Genomic DNA, 23,448 nt, shown 5'->3' with positions numbered 1-23,448 from the left:
TGTGCCTGGGTTGTGGGCACATCCCCAGTGGGGGGTGTGCAGGAGGCAGCTGATTGGTGTTTCTCTCTCATCGATGTTTCTAGCTCTCTATCCCTCTCCCTCTCTGTAAAAAATCAATAAAATATATTTAAAAAAAAATATGTTTTTATTGATTTTTATTTACTTTGTTTTTCTTTTTTTAAATTGATTTTTAGAGAGAGGAAGGGAGAGAGATAGAAGCATCGATGAAAGAGAAACATCATTAATTGGGTGCCTCCTGCACACCCCACACTGGGGATCGGGCCCACAACCTGGGCAAGTGCCCTGATTGGGAATTGAACCACGACCTCCTGGTTCCTGAGTTGACGTTCAACCACTGAGCCATACTGGTTGGGCAAAAGTTAAACTTAAATTTTTTTTTTTAATCTTTATTGTTTAAAATATTACAGATGTCCCCCTTTATTCCCCCATTGACCTCCCTCCTTCTCACTCCTGTCCTCCCCAGCCTTCACCCCACTATTGCCTGTGTCCATGGGCTATGCATATATGCATCTAAGTTCTTTGGTTGATCACAAAACCCTTCCCTATTGTGAAATCCCTGCATTCGGTAAACTTCTCTTTTCTCATTTTGCAACGGCTTGTCCCTACTGGAGGACTGCAGACCCTACTCCCTAGAGCAGGGGTGGGCAACCTTTTTTGTGAGTGCGTGCCAAAACCAGCAAAATCTCTGACTCAAAATTCTTCTGCGTGCCAACCCTAATTTTTTGAGAACATGTTGTGCCTACTTGATATCTCTTAAGGTGTACGTATGTGAAGAACCTTGAAGAAATAATAAAATTCATTCGAGTGACAAAAACACAGTATATGATGATGAAAAATATATTTATTTTTTAATGTATACATGTGCACTGATAGTCCGACAGAAAACTTTATGACTCCGTTTGATATTATCAGTGGGACTTTTGCTGCTGCATCACTGATGACAGAGATTTTGTCAGGTTTATATTTCGTGACCTTCAGAGATATGCACGAGCTACTACTTTCATCCGTCAGGCTACTCCATTAGGAGACTTAACAAAATTCATCACTGAGAACAAAGATTCACAATTGTAAATGGAAGATTATGAGAGGGTTTCGCGTGCCGGCAAAAGTTACTGGCGTGCCCACCCCTGCCCTAGAGCCTTCTTTATCCTGGACCTTTTACTTCTTTGTCCCTCCTACACTCTCCTCTCTGCTTCTCCAAAGCTCTAATAAAATAAAATTTGCTTTTACAAACTCTCTGGGTCCTTCCCGGGTCTAGCACAGTCTGGCACTCCACTTTGGGGAGATTATTCCTGTTTCAATCAACTTTCTGGAGGCTTCGGTTTATCTAGTTAACACTTGGGCAGCCCCTGGCTTTATTCTATGGCTGTACAGCCTTTTTGTGAGGATGCTTAAGTGATCTGAGCGAATCTGAGGGAAGAGCAGCAGTGTTTGCCAAAGCAACCGTGGATATCAGAGACTTAATGGGAGCTCTTGGAATAGAGATTCGGGTAGGATTCTGACGGGAGCTGCCAGTTTTAAGGGCTAAGGAGACATAGCGCCCCCTAAAGGAAGTGCGTATTCAAGCGGCTAACTCAGGGGACGACATCACGTGCTCTTCGCCCTGCCAATTGAAAATTACTATTCGCTTCCTCTGTTCCCCATGGAAACAGCCCCGCCCCATGGACCTCCCGCCTCATTCAGTGATGAGGTTTTGGTATTTTATTGAGTGTTTCAGCTGACAATCAAATACCTGCGCCTTACGGTTGGACACCTTGCTTTCGCTAAGCAAACTAGTACATTTATTGGTCAATAAAGCAATAACTGGCACCCGGCCGTCCAATAATCCCCAGGCTAGGCGGGGTCTAATGAGGGCGTCGGGCCAATCAGCGGCGGCGTTGTTTTTGCGGCTCCACGTCGGCACCAGCTGCGGGGCAAGATGGAGGCGCTGATCTTGGTAGGAGCCGGGGCAGCTGAGATGCTGCGGTGTCCAGAAGGGCCGGGAGTCGGGGTTCAGCCTGATTGGGAAGGGTTAGAAAGGGGAGTTCTGGGTAACCCTCGGGGGCCGAAGGCGCGGCCAGCCCCTGAATAGCGTGTGGCCTAGAGCAGGAGCTAAAGCCTCGGTTTAAAGTGGGAAGCTCTGCCGGGGAGAAGGTAGAGTTGGTGGAAAGTTGCAGGGAGCACAGGGAGTCCTGAGGACGCAAAGGTTCATGAAGGAACTGAATTGGGGTCTTTCAGGTTTCCCCGATTCTGAGCCTGGTGGGTGATATCCTGATTTGAGTTTCCCCAATCTCCAAACTCGCCCCGAATTGTAAGAATAGAGTGCAGGCTTCTTCTGTGAGTTGTCACAATCTGACACTCCTTTGATAATTGCCTTTCACATTCCTTCGAAAACTGTTTTCTCTTTACTTCGGTTTCCTGTTAATCCGCTTTAGATAGACTTGTCATGCTAAAGAATCAGTCTTCCATCAAAGTTCTGGAATACCTGGTAGAGTTAGCATGGCTTGTGGAACGTTTTTCCAGACTCCTTATTCTGCTCTCCCTTTTCCTGCCCATTTAAACTTGGGGAATTATTCCTGTAGGATCTGGGATGCTAACTCTCTCTTAGGTTATAGGCAGGGGAATCTTGGTGGTTAAAGGGGTGTATGTCCACATGCTCTTTTATGCTTGTTCAAACAAATAAAACACGATTACCTCTTCTTTTAAAATTGGACCAGAGAATTTCTCTCAAAAGTGCCCCATCTGTTTCGCAATTGGGAGGTGTGTATGGGAATTTAGCTCCCGGCTCCTTCCTTAATTGAATTGAGCTCTAGGCCTTTTTCTTGTCTTTTTTTCTTTCCTTCAGCTCTAATACATGTACACATTCAGATCTTCATCAGGTAAAAGAGAATAACAGTTTCAGTTACCTTTTTCAAAGTAGCAAAGATAGAGATAATTGGTCAAGTCTAGGTAAAAAGCTTAACATTGGAGTAGTTTGTATTTTTTTAACCTGAGTAGTTTTTAATGAGCTATTGTCTGTCCCAAGCAGTTCATCACTGTTACCAGTTAACAGATGTGGGATAAGTTCCAGGGAATTGGTTTCTTGGGAAGCTCTTAGAAATTTTTAGACTTTCCTACGTGTGTTTAGAAGGGAGCCTGTTTATAGGTAAATGAATGAGGGAGATGATACTTGGGGAGCTGTGTGTAATGGTCAGTTGAAGGACTGATATGTAAAATCTCTTACATTTTCTCTTACCTCAGTTCTGTCTCTGCTTCCTTAGTGAAGTAGATTTCAACCTGCTTCTTTCTTATGTTTATTACCTACGATGCCCCATTCACAGATCCCTGATAACCTGGTCAGGTACCCCACCCCTGAACTTTGCTTTAGAAACCGTACTGATTTTCCCAGCTGGTGTGGCTGAGTGGTTGAGTGTCGACCTATGAACCAGGAGGTCACAGTTCGATTCCCAGTCAGGGCACATCACATGCCCAGGTTGCCACTGCATTCCCAGTCGGGGGCATGCAGGAGGCAGCCAGTCAGTGAGTCTCATCATTGATGTTTCCATCTCTCCCTCTCCCTTCCTCTCTGAAATCAATAAAAATATAAAAACAAAACAAAACCCCTACTGATTCTCTGTCACGATGAACCTATATAGTGGGGCTAGGAGAAACCAAGGTATAGGGAAAAGGGCTTGCTCAAATAAGTACATTGTCAAAACTAGATTAGATTTTGATTCCCAATCCCAGACTAATTCTCTAACATTACCTCATCATCAGCTTCCACCTCTTCAATATACAAAATTGTACTTTGACCATCAGTTATGTAAAGTACCAACTGGTATCAATTCTTGTGCTGATCTCCAGAGTTCTTAGGATATTAAACTAGTATTTTCCTTTATCTGTGTCAATTCTTTCCAACCTTTTTTTTCCTCTTTACAATTTCAATGTATTTTGGGCTCCCAATGAATAATTTATATACCTTTCTCACCATTCTAGCCCTTCTCAATTGGAGTTCCTGGAGAAAATTAAGCCCTAATAACCTGAGGCATTGTATGTAATGAATCAACTTCTCTTTATCACAATGGTACTAGTTCTGTAACGTGCTTCAGAGAAGTGAGAAAATAGTCATGGAAATAATTTTCAGCATTCAGTGGTTCAGATGAGGAACGCTTGTTGGGATTTAGGGGATATTTCCTAAGTTTTTCATTCTCTTCTCACTACCCTCACATACTGGCCCACAAAATTTAGCTCCATCTGATTCAGAATCACCCTTCCTCATTGCTCCTTTTATTCTCTTCCCCTCTTCTGTCTACTCAGCAGTACCTCCTGATTCTTAGGTCACCATCTTCATTATGAAAAATATGAAGAATACTTGGATCTGAACTTAGCTTTCTTCTGAACTAAAGAGTTTACTGTAACTGCATAGTATTTAACAAGCCACTCCTTAGAAAGGGAGACAACTTCTAAAGTTCCTTTACGCTTCCTCCTTTCACTTAAAAAATTATTTTTTATTGATTTTTAGAGAGAAACATCAATGTGAGAGAGAAGCTTCGTTAGGCTGTCTCCTGCATGCCCCTTATTGGGGATCGAGCCTGAAACCCAGGCATGTGCGCCAACCAGGAATCGAACACTGAACTCCTGGTCCATAGGTCAGTGCTCAATCACTGAGCCATGTTAGCTGGGCTCCTTTCACATTTTTATTACCTGGTTTGGCTGAACCTCTTCAGAAATCTGATCAAAGCTATTCTGTCCTCACCTCTGCAAGCACATACCTGTAGAATATTGAGAAGAAAGGAAGGGTAAGCTAGAGGAGATCAAGAAGAACCATCAATTGAAATTTGATCTGACTATGAGTATATCTAAATATCACTAGGTTCTCTTCATTTAAGGATTTTACAGTGGGTCACATTTCTTTTTGTTTCGTTTTGTTTTAATTTTTTAAAATTTTCTTGTTTGTTAATCCTCGCCAGAGGATATTTTTCCATTGATCTTTTAGAGAGTGGAAGAGAGAGGGAGAGACAGAGAGAGACATTGATGTGGGAGAAACACATCGATTGGTTGCCTCCTGCATGAGCCCCGACCAGGGCCCAGGGCCCGGGCCGAGGGGGAGCCTACAACCAAGGCACATGCCCTTGACCGGAATTGAACCTGGGACTCCTCAGTCTGCAGGCCAACGCTCTGTCCACTGAGCCAAACTGGCCAGGGCACTTTTCTTTCTTTAATTAAATAATCCAGCCCTAGCCCTCAAGCACATTCATCTAATCTTTCTCAGGTCTCCTTGTAGTCTCTAAGGAAACAACATTTCATCGCCTTCTGTTCCTAGTACTTAGTAATTATGCTCCCAGCCTTCATCTGTGGACTCAGCTTTCTCTCTCCTGCTGTTTTCTTTCTTTTTAAATATATTTTATTGATTTTTTACAGAGAGGAATGGAGAGGGACAGAGAGTTAGAAACATGGATGAGAGAGAAACACCGATCAGCTGCCTCCTGCACACCCGCTTCTGGGTATGTGCCCACAACCAAGGTACATGCCCCTGACCGGAATCAAACCTGGGACCCTTGAGTCTGCAGGCCGACGCTCTATCCACTGAGCCAAACCGGTTAGGGCTCTCCTGCTGTTTTCTGCTGGTTATCCCTTCCTTGTGAATGGAGAGGGATCCCTTCAGGTCACCATTCTCCTTTAATAACCTATGGAATCTTAAAGATAAAGGCTTATCCCCTTCCTTCCTTCCTTGGTTTACCTTTTTTCTCAAAATGAATTATTCTAGCAGACTAGATCCTTAAATCTTCCTTCATATATTTCATTTCTCAGTCCTCTTTGGATTCACTTTCAGAGTGCTTTTCCAGTGCTTTATGGACCAGACTTCTTGTTTGAATCTTTTTCTCTCCCCTTAATAACTTTTTTGTCCTAAAAAAAAATTACCAAATCCCGAATTGTAAACCTCATTCAAACACCAGGGCATCCAAAGTGCACAAGAGTATGCACATATGGAGGAGGAAACTATGCAGAATACATCAGTGAGTCTTAAAGGTTGATATTGCTCTGTGGCCTTCGCTCCCTGAATCATCTTAATGGGGCTTTTGTGAAATTCCTTTGGCACTAACAGTAGAGGTACTTGGCCTAAATGTCCCCTCCTCCTGCTCTGGGCAAAGGTATCAATTACATTAAGCCCCCAAAGCACTCCCATCTCCTTCCTGGCAGTCCCCTGTGCCCCTCTCCCAGCTGTGTCCTTGCTGGTGCCTGGCCCCTCCATTTCGTTAGGAGAAACAATCTCCTCGTTCCTGCACTGTGGAGATATATTTCTCAGCTAGGGCGCGAGCAGTGCCAGCACTGCCCCCGGTGAGGTCCCTGGCAGCCATAAAAATTTTTATTGTGATTATGTTGGTGTCGGGGTGTCCATCTGGGTTATTGCACACCTAGTTTAATTGATTGAAGTTTAATTTATTGACACTTCAAATTAAATGATCAGAATAAACTGTGCTGTTGCTCTGGCCGGCTTGTTTTAATGGTTGATTGCTGGAAGCAGACCTCGGCTTGAACTAAAACCCCTAAAGAGCAATTGACGCTGCTTCTAACTCTCCCCATGTCTTGCCCTCCAAGAAGACCTCGTTATAGATTTCCGACGCATTTATATATATTTTTTCCCTCTCCTTCATAGTGGTGGGAAAGAGTTGGTCCCTGGCAAGGTATAAATTACATCAAAGGTCTAGGAGAGCTGTCACGGTCAGAAGAGGAGGAGGGGTCTCCACATGAAGAGAGCCAGACCCTTGAGAAGCCAGGTCTTCCCTGGGAGGTAGAGGATGAATGCAATTATCCAAATATTTGAAGGAGCATAGTGGCAGATTTAAAGTCTTTCTCATCTGGATACTTGCTACTGTTTTTTACTTTACTCCACCAACATGACTTGCTTAGACAGGATATTGACAAGCAAACTAGTTATGGAAAGGGGAACTAAAGAAGCAAATAAAGGATAGAACAGGAATAAAGAACCAGTGCCCAACTACCCATCTATGTTAGAGCAATTAGAAAGGCAAAGGCAGAGTGCCCATGGGCAGCCGATGAAGATGGATTGGGAGGTTAAGTCCATGAACATTTTAAGATGCCCACCCTCTTTCTGCCTCTCCTGATTCTGCACAGAATAGGCTTTCTCCCAGATCAGAGTTCTCTGGTCTTTAGATTCCCTAGCCTGGTCACCTCTTCTGGTGTTCGACCACATCTCTTCAGGAAATCTTTCAAGGAAATCTTGCGTGCTGCAGATGAAGCCTAGGTCTTATTTGACTGTTTTTAAAAAATATATATTTTTATTGATTTCAGAGAGGAAGGGAGATGGAGAGAGAGATAAAAACATCAATGATGAGAGAGAATCATTGATCGGCTGCCTCCTGCACGCACCTCACTGGGAATCGAGCCCACAACCCGGGCATGTGCCCTGACCAGGAGTCAAACCGTGACCTCCTGGTTCATAGGTCGATGTTCAACCACTGAGCCACCAAGACTGGGCCTTATTTGACTTTTTAACTTTCCCATTATCAAGGCAGATAATCCCCATTTATAGCCAGTTGGCCTGGAAAGCTTTGTTTACCAATTTTCTCCCTCCTTTTCTCTTGTGTAGTTTTTAGAAGAAGACTGAAACTAAGGGAGAGGCTAGCAATTCTGCCTCCAGGGTCGATTTGGGGGAGCAAATAGATTGAAAGATGAACACAGAGGCTATCAATTCAGTCTTTTTAAGACTAGCTTGTTGGTGCTCACTTCAACAGCCCGTAGACTAAAATTGGAATGATACAGAGATTACTTGCACGGCCCCTGCACAAGGGTGACACACAAATTCATGAAGTACTCCATATTTAAAAAAAAAAAAAAAAAAAGACCAGATTTTTGCTTTCAGGAGCAGATGGAGGGGAGGGGAGAGTTGGGAATAAATTAGGATACCGATCATGATCAAGGACTCATCAGAAATGGATCTATCCCCACTTGATTTTTCCCTTTGCTGAGTGATATTTAAATGAGGGCTCCTGAATTACCAAACTGGGAAAGCAGAATGTTCTAATGTGGCCCCCAAGCCTCAGGTGGAGAGTACTCTGATTTCTGCTGGTTTAATTCATTTCTCTTCCTAGTAAGTACTGCTTGCTTTGTCCCACATTGCTGTAATTGTTTCACTTCCATAATAATTTAAGAATTAGGGACTGTGTGGCCTCTGGGCATAAAATTCTCTAGCAGACTGGCTTTCTGAGTTTTAATACAGGAACAGCTTGGTTATCCTTGTCCTGCCTGCCTCAGAGCCACCAAATTTAGTCTTCAAAAGCTGCAGGGTGTGGTGCTGATCTTTGCTCCCCTTGCTGGCTGTGTTAGTTTTATAAATCATTGATTAATTTATGAAGGTCACGCACATATATTTTTTTGTGTTTTTAAAAATATATATTTTTTTATTGATTTCAGAGAGGAAGGGAGAGGGAGAGAGCAATAGAAACATCAATGATGAGAGAGAATCATTGGTCGGCTGCCTTCTGCACACCCCCTACTGGGGATTAAGCCAGAAACCCAGGCATGTGCCCTGACTGGGAATTGGACTGTGACCTGGTTCATAGGTAGATGCTCAACCACTGAGCCATGTTTGGCCAGGCGGCCATACACATATTTATTGAAGTCATTAACTGGTGCCAGGCAGAGGAAAAGGAGTGATTTATCAACGTATCACTCATTTCCCTCTTTTTCCATTCCCTCCCCACACCTTCTTATTCAGAGAGAATTTCATTTAATTCTAAACTTAGGTCGATGAACTCCTTCAAATCATAACAATTTGTGGATGTGTATTTTACTGGTAACAAGGTCCAAAAATTTCATAAGCTTATCAGAGGGGTCTGCTCTACTTCAAAAAGGTATTAACATGAACTGATCTAGCTCAGGCCTCTCATTTCTCCATGAGGAAGCTGAGTCCTAGAGAAATGTAGAACCTGACGTGATGGATGGCAGATCCAGACTATAATACAAGGATTTCTTTGGAGTTTAGAGACATTTTCTCCTGTAGTGTCAGAATTCTTGGTAACTGGGCATTCACGTTTTGTACCTATTTTCAGACAGGAAGATTCTTTCCAGGTATCTCTTCTGCTGTCAGTTCTTCCTTCCCATGACATGCTCAGTGTCCTGTATAACCAATATTTGGTCTTGTGTCATCCAGTTCTGTGGTTCCTGTGGCTCCTGAGCATTCTTTCCTGAGCTGTGCTTCTTGAATCTAAGGAACCCTTGGGTAGTATATGAAAACTGCTCTTCCCTGTCAAAGCATTCACCTAATTCTTTTCATTTAAAGTCTCTAGGCTTGTGGCTGACAAATTGGAGCCCTCAACCCCAGGGGAGCTTTTCATTTTCAAGAAGTCGGCACAGAGTCAGGGAGCAAATACCTGCTTAGGCCATGTAGAGCTGGGATTGGTATCTAGGAATTTCTCCTTCTAGTGTTTACTGTCTTGGCTTTACTTTATAAATAGGATTGAAGGAAGAGCATCTTGTTTCTAGTTGATAAAGATCTGCTACCAAGCCAGAGTACTACTTTTTGGCATGACCATAAAGATTTCTTTATAAGTGGGGAATGAAGAACTTTCTAGGAATCTCAGCCAGATTATTGTGCCCGTTCAGCTCGTGGATAGCATCCTCTGACTTCTCCAAGGCTTCTTGGTCCGCCTCCTCCAAGTGAATCAAGTAAAGTAATTAGAGCCCCCAAATAGCCTGTCTGCCTGCTCCAAACACTCCCCCAGTCATCTTCTGATGGCACATCTATGACCTTACCCCAAAGTGTTCTTTTACTATATACATTGTGAACACACTTTAGTGCGTTTTTAAAAATAAAGAACACAATAAATATATTTTTATATGTTTAATTGATTTCAGAGAGAGGAAGGGAGAGGGAGAGAGACAGAAACATCAATGATGAGAAAGAATCATTAATCGGCTGCCTCTTGCACACCCCACACTGGCGATGAAGCCTGCAATCCAGGCATATGCCCTGACCTGGAATTGAACCGTGATCTCCTGGTTCATGGGTCGAAGCTCAACCACTGAGCAACTCTGGCCAGGGCAATGTAGTGCTTTTTCCAGAGTCCATCTCTGCTAGTTTGGCTTACAAGACACACAAATAGCTCTTGTACAGAGCTGCCTTTTTAAAATACTTTTGCTAATGATTATAATCCTTAGGAAACTGCAGGTCATCGGAAGGCCCACAGGGGGCAGCACTAGGAATGACTTCCCCTCTAGTCCTTTGTGCTGAGGGGGAATACTGGGAGATGTTGATTTTTTCCCCCATCTGGCTTCAGAATCCCCTAAAAGATCCAAGTCTCTTTTGCACCAGGCTGTTTGCTTGCTCCGTGTTGTTTTAGCTCTCCTGAGGAATCCAGTCTCGGTTTTTCTTTTCTTTCTTTTTTCCAGTCTCGGTTTTTCTTGGTAATAAAAAGCAACATAAAAATCTATCTGAGCCACCCAGCCTCCTACTACAAATTAATCTGCCTACACATCATTTCCAGGCACCATTAGCATTTGAGGTGAAGTTCTGTTATACACTTAGGCTGTGGCTCTCTGAAAGTCAGTGCATCACAGAACTTTGTCTCGAAAGCTTTCTAGCAGCTACCCATTTGGGCGTGGGAGGGAAGAATAGACCTTTTAAATCCCTTGAACATGGTCCTAAGCTTGTAGGGTCTTTCTCAATAATCAGCATTTAATGTGTTACAAGGTCAAGCCTAGTCCATTGTTGAGGAAGCCCATTTCTCAGTAGCTGGGTGTTATTTATAAACTTGCCCTTTGCTAAAACTTAAAAGTGAAATTACATTATCAGTAATGGCTTTTGGGGCCTTTAAACTGGCTGGTTTTATGGTGTGAGAGGAATTCCTGGCCCTCCCTACTCCTGAGATGTAAAGGTCCCGGGCTGAAGTGTAACCAGCTGCAGTCAGGAGGTGGCAGGAGAAGTAAAGGAGAAGCTGCTGGCTCCAGCTGTAGCAGAATAGAGAATTAAAGCAGCATTTAAGCTCTTGCCTAAATTCTCAGCCTGATTTCGTGTTGTTAGTCCTTTGGAAGTTTGAAATGACCAGCCTCTTCTCTCGTGCCTTCTTACCCCTTTCAGAGCTGTAAAATAAGTCCTATCTGGTCTTCTCCTTGACTTCCTTTGCCTGTCTTTTATCTTTCCCAGGAAGATCCAGTATTTTTATTTGGGGCTTTCCTTGATAGCATCTTCTAAAAAAACTCATGAAAAGAGCCAGAAATCTGTTTCTCTTTTTCTGCAGGCTGTTTTAGGTGCTCACACTTGGTTGGCCACAAAGGACATTGTCTGACTCTCCTAGTTGGCAGGTGGCCATAAGGGTTTTTCTTTTTCTTTTCTTTTTTTTTTAAAGATATTTATTTATTTATTTTTTAAAGATATTTTATTGATTTTTACAGGAGGAAGGGAGAGGGATAGAGAGTTAGAAACATTGATGAGAGAGAAACATCTATCAGCTGCCTCCAGCACACCCCCTACTGGAGATGTGCCCGCACCAAGGTACATGCCCTTGACTGGAATCGAACCTGGGACCCTTGAGTCTGCAGGTCGATGCTCTAGCCACTGAGCCAAACCGGTTAGGGCCATAAGGGTTTTTCTTTTCTTTGGGATCCCATTCTTTCTAGGGATGCCAGACGCTATGGCTGCAAGAACTGGTTACCTATGCCAGCTCAATGCCCAGTTTAGACCATTAGGAAGCTCTCTAGGGTTGCTGTGAATGCAGATGGAGGAACAGAGCCAAACAGTTCCAGGGAAAAGATTGTAGGGGAAAATATTTCTTCTAAATTTCCCTCCTTGTGGACTTTTTTTCCTCTCTTAAGGAAACCGATTCCCAATGGTGTCTCTTTTGGTGAATTGAGGATCCACATTGCTATAGAACTGAGCCTGCTTTTTGGGAAGATCTTTCTGTGGGGAATTAGGAAACTGCTTTTATTTCTGACCTATTAAATGAGAATCTAGAGTCTTCCCTCTGCTAAACACAGAGTTCCTTTGGTTGACAGAGGAGTTCTTCGTGCCTCTTTTCCAGAGTAATCTATATAGGTGGGCATCTTTAAGGAGTACTTATCAGAAGAGAAATAAGTTGGTAGTAATATCTCCCAAAATGGCCACACTAGATAAGCTACCTATATCTGGAAGTATAATTATAAGAGGATCCCCTAGATGTATACTACATCAAAAATTTTTTACTTTATTCTGAAACTTTAGTCTCATAATCATTCAAAAAATATTGAGAGTTTAGTATGGGTCAGGCATTGTTTTGGACACTTGAACAAAACACAAAAATTCCTATCCTCAAAAATTGAAGTGGGGAAAGCTTATACTCTTCACCTTGCTGTTAAAAGACTGGGTTGCCTTTCCTCTCATTCTTAACTCCCTGAGCCAGGGGCGGTTCATTGCACAGAACCATAAACCTCCTGGAGCCTCATGGGACAGTTTACCTTTATAGACACAGTTTCTGGGTCCTTGGCAGTGATTCTTTCCTCCTCTCTCTTGGGTCTTTGTTAAACACATGCTTGGGGAGTATATTTGGTCCCTTTGAGGACTGTGGTTTTCCTAAGTAAGCCAGGAAAGGGAGATAGCAAAGCAACAGCCTTGTCTTACTGCACAGGGGACAGATATCAGTGGTTAAGTAATATTGATTAGAAAGTCAAGGAGTGTGAGCCTGTAAACACCTATACACATATCACTGCCTTCCCTCCATTCTCTTTCTTCCTCTCCTGGTTAGCAGGTTCTTTAGAAGTTGCAAGAGTAGAGGACCTTTTGCAAAGTGACACGCTTTGCAGTTGAGTTTTGGTGAGACCATTGAGGTTGAGGCTGTGATTTCTTTATGAGAGCCAGTATACTCCAAGTTTGATTCTTGGTAGTGAAGAAACACCCCCTCCTGCTCTTTATCTCCAGTCCCCAGAGTGTTTCTTAGACGGATCCTCTTCTCATTGCTTCTTAACTTCCCCAGAATTCAGATTAGTTTTTGTCCTGGCAAGTTAAGTGGTGGTGGTCTGAGTATAGCAGAAGAATTGGGATCATAGGAGATGGATGACTCACTGGGCTGCATTCAGAGTTGTGTGTGTGTGTGTGTGTGTTCGTGCGCTGACATTTCCCTCTGTTCGGTGTGTGGGTGTTTAGGGAAGGCTTGCTTTATGCCTCTGCATTGCTACTGCATTGGGACTGCGGAAACTTCCAAGTACATCAGGGCATTCAGCCCTGTTTTCAGATAGCCTTGTGCAGTGCCTATTAATTAATCTGGTCACATTCCATACTCACCTGTGAGGGAGGGTCATTTGGAAACAAGTGTAGCATAATATTTGGAAATAACAGCATGACCTACCTTGATTAAGCACTCTGTAGGTCTGGCTCAGAGAAACTTTATCTGATGCTGCTTTGGAGTCCTTTGTTAAAATGCCCCCTCTCTCAATTCACTTCATTCACCACTTTGTCATGCTCAGTGGGAAATGTCAATATCTAATCAGGTTGGGATAGGAGACACACAGAGGTACCCAGTGGGACTAGGAGAAGGTATCTGGTTTGCCAGTGGTGTCAGGAGCCTTCAGGACTGAAGGTATGTTCCTATCTCTTCAGGAACCCTCCCTGTATACTGTCAAAGCCATCCTGATTCTGGACAATGATGGAGATCGACTGTTTGCCAAGGTAAGATTCCCTTTCAAATTAGTTTAGGAGCAAGACAAAGACTTACTCTGAGATTTGAATCTTGGGACTGTCCCTTTTAACTGATATCCCTTGATACTGTAATTTTAAAAATTCTTCCATCTTTTCCATGTCTACTCCAGATAAAACCTAAACTGCTCCTGTCCCTTAGTTGCCCTGTTTCTCTGCTTGCTAGCCTCAGACTTTGACCTCCGTTGTTATCAGCATCTGAGCGGTGAAGAACTTTGCAACCTTGGTTTCTGAACAAAGCAGTGTCTAGATGTGAGAAGTAGCCTGCCCATGCCCATCACTCCAGTCCCTTTCCCTTCTACTTTTCACCTGCCTGGATTTTTCCAGGGAAATTTCTTGTAGTTCTAGCGTTCCAGCCCTAGGCCTACAGTTACCACCAAGCTTGTTGCCTCCTGGCTTTCCCATTGTGATGTTTCTAACTTTGGATCTATTAAAAAGAAGAGAAAGGACACCCCTCTGCTCTCCTCTATGTTCTCCCCCCTCCTGTAGACATTTTTTCTGTCCCTGGTGTATTAACTCCGGGCAAGCATAGCATAAATCAATCAGCAGGTAGAGATTAGTTTAGAATTCACCAGCTGTTCCTCCCTGTAATTGGATGTAACTATGCAGGACACCTTTTGAAACAGTTATCCAGTTACTAAATGCCAGACCTGTCATAGGTCTTCAGCTGACTGCGACGGATTAGCCCCTAAAGAGCAGAGCGATTTAGCAGCCCGCATCTCCGCCTCCTTGCCAGGGAGAGCTTGGGAGTGGGCTCAGCAATGTGCTAGATTGCCTCCTGCTTCTTTCAGTTTGCAGACAAGAAAGCTAAGATATGAGAGCACATAGGGTAGGGGTTGCCTTTCTTTAGAGGAGATTTTTGTAGCCTTTCCCTGTTCCTCAACTTCATACAGTGAATGAGGGTCTGCAAGAAGTGTTCTTTGCTTTTAGGGCCGTTTTTGTTCTCTAGCGCTGCTCCCTGACCTGGGGTAGCTTCTGGGAAGCACTTGAAGAGAGTGGCCTCAGGATTGTTCTTCTAGAAAACAGAGAGGGGCAGAACCTCATCATAGGACTGGTAGGCCTCTGCCCTTACAGTCTTAGAAATGTAAGGTGAGGTTATTTAGAGCAGGGTCCTTAAAAAATTATTTTTGTATCTGATTACTTGCTGCCCATTAGTTCTTCCTTCTTCTTCTTTTTTTAATATATATTTTTATTGCTTTCAGAGAGGAAGGGAGAGGGAGAAAGAGATAGAAACATCAATGATGAGAGAGAATCATTGATCAGCTGCCTCCTACACACCCCCGCTGGGGATCGAGCTGGGACCCTTCAGTCCACAAGCTCTATCCACTGAGCACCACCGGCTAGAGCAGTTCTTCCTTTTTTATGTCAGTATTTCTCCTTTACCCCATGCCTTAAAAGAGAGAAATCCAAGATCCAGGGCAAAACACAATCACTAATCATTCTGGGCTCAGCTCTAATGACCCAACCCTTCTCCTTTCCCTCTGGCCAGTACTATGACGACACCTACCCCAGTGTCAAGGAGCAGAAGGCCTTTGAGAAGAACATTTTCAACAAGACTCATCGGACTGACAGTAGGTCATTTTCCTTTTCACTACTCCCTGTGTTGGGGGAACCATGGTGGGAAGGGGGTGGCAGCAGGACTGCGGAAAAAGGATAAAATGACTCTGCCTCCTTTTTCTCTTTTTTCCTCCTCCCCTCATATAATAAACTCTTCAGAAATGTAATGGGGAGGTGAGTGTACCTCACGCGGGAATACCGTGCTGGAAGGTTGGCTGTTAGCTACCTGTCTAGTCTCTGGATTTATGAGCCTCACTTGACAAATTTAACTGCAGCTCTGCTTATTGTACCGCATCCATTAGGGCAGGTAAATGGAAGTCTGTAAAGGTGACCGCTCTGCATTTTCACCTCCGAAGGATCGACTAGTATCCTGTCTCTTATACAAGGAGGGAAATGAGAGTAGTGGGGGAGGGGTTAGAGGAGAAGATACATTTACTGGTAGACTTCCCCAAATTTATACTTCCCTTCTGCTACCACCTATAAATAAAAAGCAGATCAACTTTGGGGGTCATTCGACCTGCATTATCTCAGCCCAAAACAATTGGATACCAGGAGTTCATGGTAATTCCTTCTGTCCCACTTTCTTGTCTCAGGCCACCTACTGTTTCCATCTTTTCCCCCCAGGTGAAATCGCCCTCTTGGAAGGCCTAACAGTAGTCTACAAAAGCAGTATTGATCTCTATTTCTATGTGATTGGCAGCTCCTATGAAAATGAGGTGAGAATCCCCACCCCTTTGCTATCTCTGATCCTACTTCCTAAACCACAGGCAGGACATAGTTACTGCTTCTGGGCTTTAAGGAGTACCACATCCCTCTGGCTTCTGACTGGGATAATGAAGTTTTTAGAGATTCCTGCTGGCTTCGCAAATGAATCAACCTAGAATAGGAGTTTTCCCAGATCTTTTTCCCAACACATGTAGGAGATGTGTTGGTTTTTTAAAATAATTTTTTAAATATATTTTTATTGATTTCAGAGAGGAAGGAAGAGGGGGAGAGAGATAGAAACATCAGTGATGAGAGAGAATCATTGATCGGCTGCCTCCTGCAAGCCCCCCATTGGGGATCGAGCCCACAACCCTGGCATGTGCCCTTGACCGAGTCGAACCTGGGACCTTTCAGTTCGCAGGTCGACGCTCTATCCACTGAGCCAAACTGGCTAGGGCTAAAATAATTTTTAAAAATTGATTTCAGAGAGGAAGGGAGAGGGAGGGAGAGATAGAAACATCAATGATGAGAGAGAACCATTGGCTGCCTCCCGCACACCCCTTACTGGGGAGTAAGCCTGCAACCCGGGAATCAAACCAGTAACCTTTTGTTTCATGGTTTGATGCTCAACCACTGAGCCAAACCAGCTGGGCTGAATGGATAATGTCTTTTAAGATGGATTTCTGAGATATGGTCAAGGTTGGGGGGATGCTTGCTCCTCCTATAAAGATTCCATACCTGACTTGATTTTGGATCAGTTAGCCAACATTTTGGGTCATGTTGAAGCTATACATTCTGAATGGGTGTAGTCCTTGAGACTTGTACACTTGAGAAGATTGGGTGTAGTCCTAACCTGCTTCCTCTGCTCAGGAAAAACTACCTCAGGTAACAAGTTCTAGGAAGGAGAACAGATAAGTAAAAATAAGCACATAATTTGAGGCAAAATTAGAAGTTTGAGAGAACCAACTCTTACTGAGCTCTTGGTGCTATAAGTACTGTGTAAAGTACATTGTTACTGAAACCTTACAGCACTTCTTTGAGTTGTAGGCATTGGTGCCCTTGTTTTGTACATGAAGAACCATATGAAATTACTAATATTTAACTACTGTTGAACTACAAAAGTGGCAGTTTCATGTGGTTCAACCTAATTTTCCCAGGTTACACATCTAGAAAATGGCTCAGCTGGAATTTAATCCCAGATCTGTCTGACTTCAAAGCCCATGCTCTTTTGACCAACTTTCTGATCTCAGATATTGCTTGGTTAATGATTTCTCTATCTAAGATATCAGATAACATATATAGTTGGTAAATACATGCAGAGCAAGCATGTCAAACTCATGGCCAGTGGGTTTCGAGTTTGACATGCTTGATGTAGAGGATTATGACAGGAAAGTTCTATTTAAACAGTCTGGTCAAAGAGAGACATCAAATTGTAAGATCATGTGGCAGAATTTATTTCTGGGAGAAACCACAGGTCCTCTTTCTGTTTTGCTCTCACTTCCACCTTATGCTTTTGATCCTTGTGAAAGCCTGTGTCCTTTGATGCTTAACCAATTTGAGGGTTTTATTTTCAAGTAGCAGCTTTCAGTCTCAAACCTTATCCTTCTGCTTCTTCTGTCTCCAACAGCTGATGCTCATGGCTGTTCTGAACTGCCTCTTTGACTCATTGAGCCAGATGCTGAGGTGAGCAGTCCATTCTTGACTTGTGTTTGGGAGAGAAAGTAACTATTCTTCAGGCCCAGGGATTTGTGGGGAATCAGCAGAGGCTCCAGAGAGCTGATTTACCTTCAGAAGATGGGCTTATTATTTCAGAGTGACTCACACTGATGGGGAAGACTGGATGAATGGAGAGTATGTCCCTCTGGAATAATTCTCCTAAGAAAAAGGGGATTGGAAGGGAGCAGAGTCTTCCCCTCTGTGACTACTCTGTTCTCCAGTGGCTCTGCCAGAGTTCTAAGCACCCTCAAAATGCTCTCCTGGACTTCATTCTTTACATTAGAGATCGGAAAGGGGCAAGCATAGGGAAATGTCTCAGATAAAACATCTCAGTACCTTGGGAATGGAGTCAGCACTCCCAATTTTTCACTTTAGCCCTTAGTTTTTTCCCTTCTGTAGAACAGGAAGAATGTGCCAGTTACCCTCTCCTCCCTTCCATCACTCCACCAGTCCTCTGTTCCCCATGGAGATGGGCAGTAGATGTAAGATACTCTTCCTGAAAATATAAGGGCTCTGAATTTCATTCCCCCAGCGGCTCCCAAGTGAACTCAGCACAGACAGCCATCCGGAGCAGAACAGCAGGCATTCTCAGCCTCACAAAATCAGCAGGGTGAATGGCTCAGATTTCCTCAGGAAGGGGATGACTTATTTCTTAGCCAGATGAATGAAAGACTTCATTTCGGGTAATCTAGTGAAAGAGTCAAACTGACGGATGTGACTGGCCACAAGCACTAACCACCGGATCTGAGGCTGGTGGATGCTGTGGGCCCTGACTGTTCCCAACCCCCTTGTTGGGCTTCTTTTCAAGACCTGAGCAGAGCTGTTGGGGGGAGCAGAGGGGGGCGGCGGTGGGGGGGGGGGAGGAAAAGCAGCAGAGAGAGGCTTAGAAGGTTTGTCAGAGCTTGAGTGCAAATAGAGTTTGCACTCAACCCCTCCCCACCTCCTGCCACCACTAGATTGAGTTTTAGCTCTTTATTTCCTTTTTTCCACCCACCGATGTCAGCATTTATGAGCTATGTCATGAGCAGCATCATGGCAGGTAGGAAAGAAACAATAGCTCTGGATAATCAACCCTTGAATAGTCAGAAATTAACTGTATTTTTTGAATCTCTTTCCTGACATTAGTGATCCTTTCTCCGCAAACAAGAGTAGGAAGGGGTTTAGAGTGGATTAGCTAAAAGGTTCTTATTTACCTTATTTCTTTGTGTGGCTGGTGGAGACATTTATTGGTCTAGTGTAGGGTCCCCACTAGGACAATGTCCTAGGATTTCCTTTCACACATGGGCTCGCTGTTCTGTTTTCTTGGGGACTCAGGAAAAATGTAGAGAAGCGAGCTCTGCTGGAGAACATGGAGGGGCTCTTCTTGGCAGTGGATGAAATCGTAGATGGAGGGTGAGTTCTCTGACTTGCCTGGACCTCCCTGGATCTAGGGTGTGTGTGTGTGTGTGTGTGTGTGTGTGTGTGTGTGTAGGGGGCGGGGGGTAACTGCCCTATCCTAAGGCAAGTGGGCTGAGTGGCCAAAGTATCTCCACAATGAGTTGGTCCTTCAGGAGAGAGTGAATGATGGTCTCTCTGTCTTTGTAGGGTGATCCTAGAGAGCGATCCCCAGCAAGTGGTACACCGGGTGGCATTAAGGGTAAGCAGGAGTGTTCCTCTATATTCCTCCTCTACTCACTTTCCAGGGCCAGATTTGCTGAGTGTATCTAAGGGTCTGGGCTTGTAGAATATATACAGTCTTCTGCTTTTTCAAATTCTCACTGTCCCAAAGAAGGGAAGCAGAGGAATGTTATTTCTGCCCCTAACCTAGTATCTAGCATCTCATATGGTCTTTGCATAGAGCGCACATTTAATACATACTCATTGACTCAATGATGAAATAAAGAGATTTTTAATATTGCTGGTCCTGAAACTATAAAGGAACCTGAAGGTGGTTTATTCTTCCTTTGGGGATGGTTCACAGTCATTTGAAGAGAGTCTTCCTTGTCTTTTAAGGTCTTATAAAATGAGGATAACATCTCTTCATCAGGAAGTACTTATTTGCTAGAACGTCAGTCCCCTTTGGTGCTAGTGATAGCAGAAAGGGGTGTCTGAGTTAACCATAGAAGGCTCCAGGTCTGCTGGGGAGATAATGATGGGTGCTGAGAGAGTCCGCCAGCAAATTGTGGGGGTGCAGAGATGTCTGAGCAAAGCAAATCTCCCCATTCACAGACTGTCCCATCTCTGACCTCCACAGAGTGAAGGCTGACGTGCTGGGTAATGGGAAATCTTCTCCCTTAACTGCCGAGGGCTCCATTTGCATAGTTTAATCTTCTCCTCTAACATATGTCTCTGTGTGGCAAGAGAGAGGGCCCCTACCAACTCCCTCCTTCCCCTTCTCAGGCTGCTGTTGCAGCAGTTTATTTCTTCAAATTAACATGCTGTCGTTACCCATCGGGCCTTGCAGGATCCATTAAACTATCCCTGGCTCCCCCTCATCCTTTCCCTAGTGATATTGATATTCAGGGAAGGTCTTCTCTGACTAGGGAATCAGGTCCTCCTAAGTTGTGGATCACATAACCTGCTGATTACTTGGAATTGAATAAATCTTTTAAGAAGTCCTCCTGCCTTAAAATAGAGGATGGAGGAAATGACCATTTTTTGCTCACAGGCCCTCTGGCCAAGTAAAATCGTGACTGTACTAGTCCCTAGGAAGGACTGAGAAATTTAAGGTACCTGCCCTTTGCTTCAGTTTAAAGGACCATCTCTTCCTTGCCCACTACCAAACGTCAGTCGGGTCTTGCTCCAGCTTTCTCTCACACTCAGTGCTGTTTCCTCTGTGTTGTAGGGTGAAGATGTCCCCCTCACAGAGCAGACCGTGTCTCAGGTATGACTTTTCCTTTCTTCCACTGGACTGGATCACTAAAGAGGCTAGCATAGCATTCCACAAAGTCTGAATGAAAGTAAAGATTGAAGGTGCATCTTCCTGGACTCCCTCTTATTCTAGAGAATTGGGATTCAAAAAGCCAAATTCTCCTCCCCCACCCCAACTTCCACCTGTTTCCTATGAGCAGTGGCTATCAGCCTTGGCGTGTACCCTTCAAACCCTCCCTGCCGGATGCTTCATTCAGTGATTGATTCCTCAGCAGAGGCTTGCCTTAAGCAGATGGTCGGTGTGTGTACACACACACAATCTCTCTCTCTTACTATGCAAATGAGGGCTAAGTTGGAAATGCATATTCTAGAATATGCAGGTTTTACAGATCCATCCTACTACTTTGCAAATAGATTTGTCTACCTGATGGGGGGAGCAAGGAAGAGATTCAGTTTTCTAGCCATTTGGAATTCTCACTAAGAAGTCCATCTGGGTGTGGTAACACACATACAACCCTTTGAACATATGCCCAGTAACCCCCAGTTTTTTTCTTTCCTCCCAGGTATACCTCTTCTCTCTTCATCCTCCTAATGGATTTGAAATTTTTTGCCATTTCCCAAACTGACAATCTTCTAGGGTCTTAGAGAGCTTCTTCCCATTCTTCTACCTTTGGGGATTTTCTACTTGCCATTCTTCTAAGGACAGGGAAGGCAAGTGAGGGCAAAGAAAGCCCCCGTCCCCATCCCCACCCTCTCCCCCAGCAAGCCCCTCAATGCTGCCCTTGTCCCTGCAGGTGCTGCAGTCAGCCAAAGAACAGATCAAGTGGTCACTTCTTCGGTGAAGACCCCACTGTTCCTGGCTCCTCACCCCCTCAAAAAATCCACATGTCTGCCGTGACTTCTCATCCAGTCCCCCAACTGATGCTCTCAGGATCATCTCGGGGATCACAAGGGATCCTTAAATCACCATCCTGTCTGTGGTTGCTGCCCCCAAACCCTAGGCGCTTCTCTCTCTCTCTCTCTCTCTCTCTCTCTCTCTCTCTCTCTCTCTCTCTCTCTCTCTCTCTCTCTCTGCAGTTCTGGGTATTAAGCTCCCAGGAGATGTGGATGCAGGGCAGGGGAAGCACCTCTTCCTTTCTAGACTGGATTATGCTCCCATGTCCTCCTATCCCACTTATTTTCTTCTTCACTTCTGTGCTCTTTGCTGCAGCTACACGTCAGATCAAAGCAGGAGAAAGAATGTGCTGAGTGTTTATCTCCCTTTAGTTTTATCCAGCCTTCATCCCAACAGTCCCTATGTCCAGCAAGGGGAGGGAGAGGGAGAATTCTTTTCTATAGAATGAGTGGGGGTGGGGTGGGGATAGGTATATCTAGTCTCAGCCACCGCCCCCCTTCTAGCCTCAGCATTTTCTCCCATTCCTTCTTACTGCCCCATCCTCCAGTCTTGGAAAAAGATTGGAACAGCTCAAAGGCAGGGGACAGAGTGGAAGAAGTTATTTAAATTTTACTGGATAGGGCTTATAAAATTCTGTATTTCAGTCACAGCTGCATTCTTTACCCTGATTCTGGCTTATAGCTTCAAAACTGCTGTGGTCTGTGTGTTCATTGTGGGAGTGTCCATTTCTTGGTCCCATACCTTAACTCTACCTTCACTCCCCTGGGATGTTTGCCTGGCTTGTCCTCTCTGTACCCTGGAGGAAAGCCAGTCCCTGAACTAAAACTCTATTCTAGTCTTGGGAGGAAGAGTTTCTGCTCAGAACTAGGGAGGGGGTGGAATTTATGACTTGGGCCTCTGGGCTCTCAGTCCTGTTTGCTCCCCCACATGCTTTTCACTCCCCTGCCTTGGGCCTGCAGTCTCTGCCGCTTAACCCTATCCTCTCTCCGCCTCAGCCTTATATCCAGGCAGTAGGTCTGGGCTTTCCCTCTCTAGGTCGCTGCGAGAGAGATACCTTTCTTCAGAAAACCTTCAGGATGTGGATTTCCCCATGGAGATGGAGGATGGAATACCCACTCTTGAGTCTAATCTTTCCTCTTGACCCAAAACTTCCCAGGAAAATGTCTCAAAAAACCTTCTTCCTGAGACTTAGGGTTCTGCCTCACCCACTAACTGCTATTTCTCCAAGACTGAAGTGGGTGCACAACTGGGCATATTTGAGGGGGCATTTTTGTGTAAGAGATGTCTGGAGTCAGGGGATAGCCACCTTCATATACTGCTCTGTGCGAAGTGGAATAAAACAGATTTCTTTTTCCAAACTGCCTTTGTGTGATGTTTCTGTTCCTCTTCCTCTCTTTTTGGCAGCTGCTCCTATTCCTCTAGCATTCCCCCTCACTCCCCATCTTATAATATTTCTTCCCTCTTACCTCAGAGACTCCCCAGCATTCTCCCCCACCATCGCTGCCATCCCTAATTTACTGGCCTGTTTGCCTCCTTGGCATCTCTCAGTCCCCTTGCCTGGAAATTGGCGCCAGGGGTGGGGTGAGATGGTATTTTCTCAGTGGGAGTCCCAGGGAACAGTTCTCCTCCACCCCCACCCCCCCACCCCCCAAAGCCAGCTGCCTGCTCCCGCCTCAGCCATTAGTAACCCAGAGACGCGCACCTGCGTGGGGGCTCTCCTCCAGACCCTGCTCCCTTCCTGCACCTCCCACTCCTGCTCTGAAATGGCGCTGAGCGGGTTATTTATCGGAGCCAGTGCTGCTCCAGAAGGTCAGGACGGTGGTGTAAATAACCTCTTCTCGCCATTTCCCCGTCCCTCCAGAGCCTGCTCCCCTCCCCCTCCTCCACCTTTATTCTCACAAATGAATGTGGCTGGGCTGGCGCAGAGCCTGGCCCTGCATCTTAATGGGGCAGTGAGCTCACAAGATGGATTTAGCTGGGGGTTTTATGGTTGCCGCGGCGACAAGAGAATGCTTTGGTTTTCTTTCCCCCTTCCTCTGCAGGATTTTAAGGAGGGGAA

The 23,448-nt window shown here is 44.7% G+C and overlaps 1 protein-coding gene and 1 non-coding gene across 2 annotated transcripts; both read left to right on the top strand.

The window, feature by feature from the left end:
• Positions 1 to 1,868: 1,868 nt before the first annotated feature.
• COPZ1 (COPI coat complex subunit zeta 1) lies at positions 1,869 to 21,478 on the top strand. The gene is given in 10 exon segments (XM_036299154.1): positions 1,869 to 1,899; positions 1,902 to 1,957; positions 13,571 to 13,639; positions 15,156 to 15,237; positions 15,848 to 15,939; positions 17,556 to 17,611; positions 18,959 to 19,036; positions 19,229 to 19,280; positions 20,469 to 20,507; positions 21,289 to 21,478. Coding segments are annotated over 10 exon segments (603 nt in total). The 3' UTR covers positions 21,337 to 21,478.
• On the top strand, positions 7,721 to 7,827 carry LOC118652262. Its single transcript, XR_004966528.1, has one exon. It is a non-coding gene; the product is annotated as a U6 spliceosomal RNA (small nuclear RNA).
• Positions 21,479 to 23,448: the final 1,970 nt, after the last annotated feature.

Source organism: Myotis myotis, unplaced genomic scaffold (assembly GCF_014108235.1).
Source record: "Myotis myotis isolate mMyoMyo1 unplaced genomic scaffold, mMyoMyo1.p scaffold_m19_p_3, whole genome shotgun sequence".
NCBI classification, from domain to species: domain Eukaryota; kingdom Metazoa; phylum Chordata; class Mammalia; order Chiroptera; family Vespertilionidae; genus Myotis; species Myotis myotis.
The sequence above is the reverse complement of the archived record's forward strand: the minus strand, read 5'-3'. Positions and strand labels throughout refer to the sequence as shown.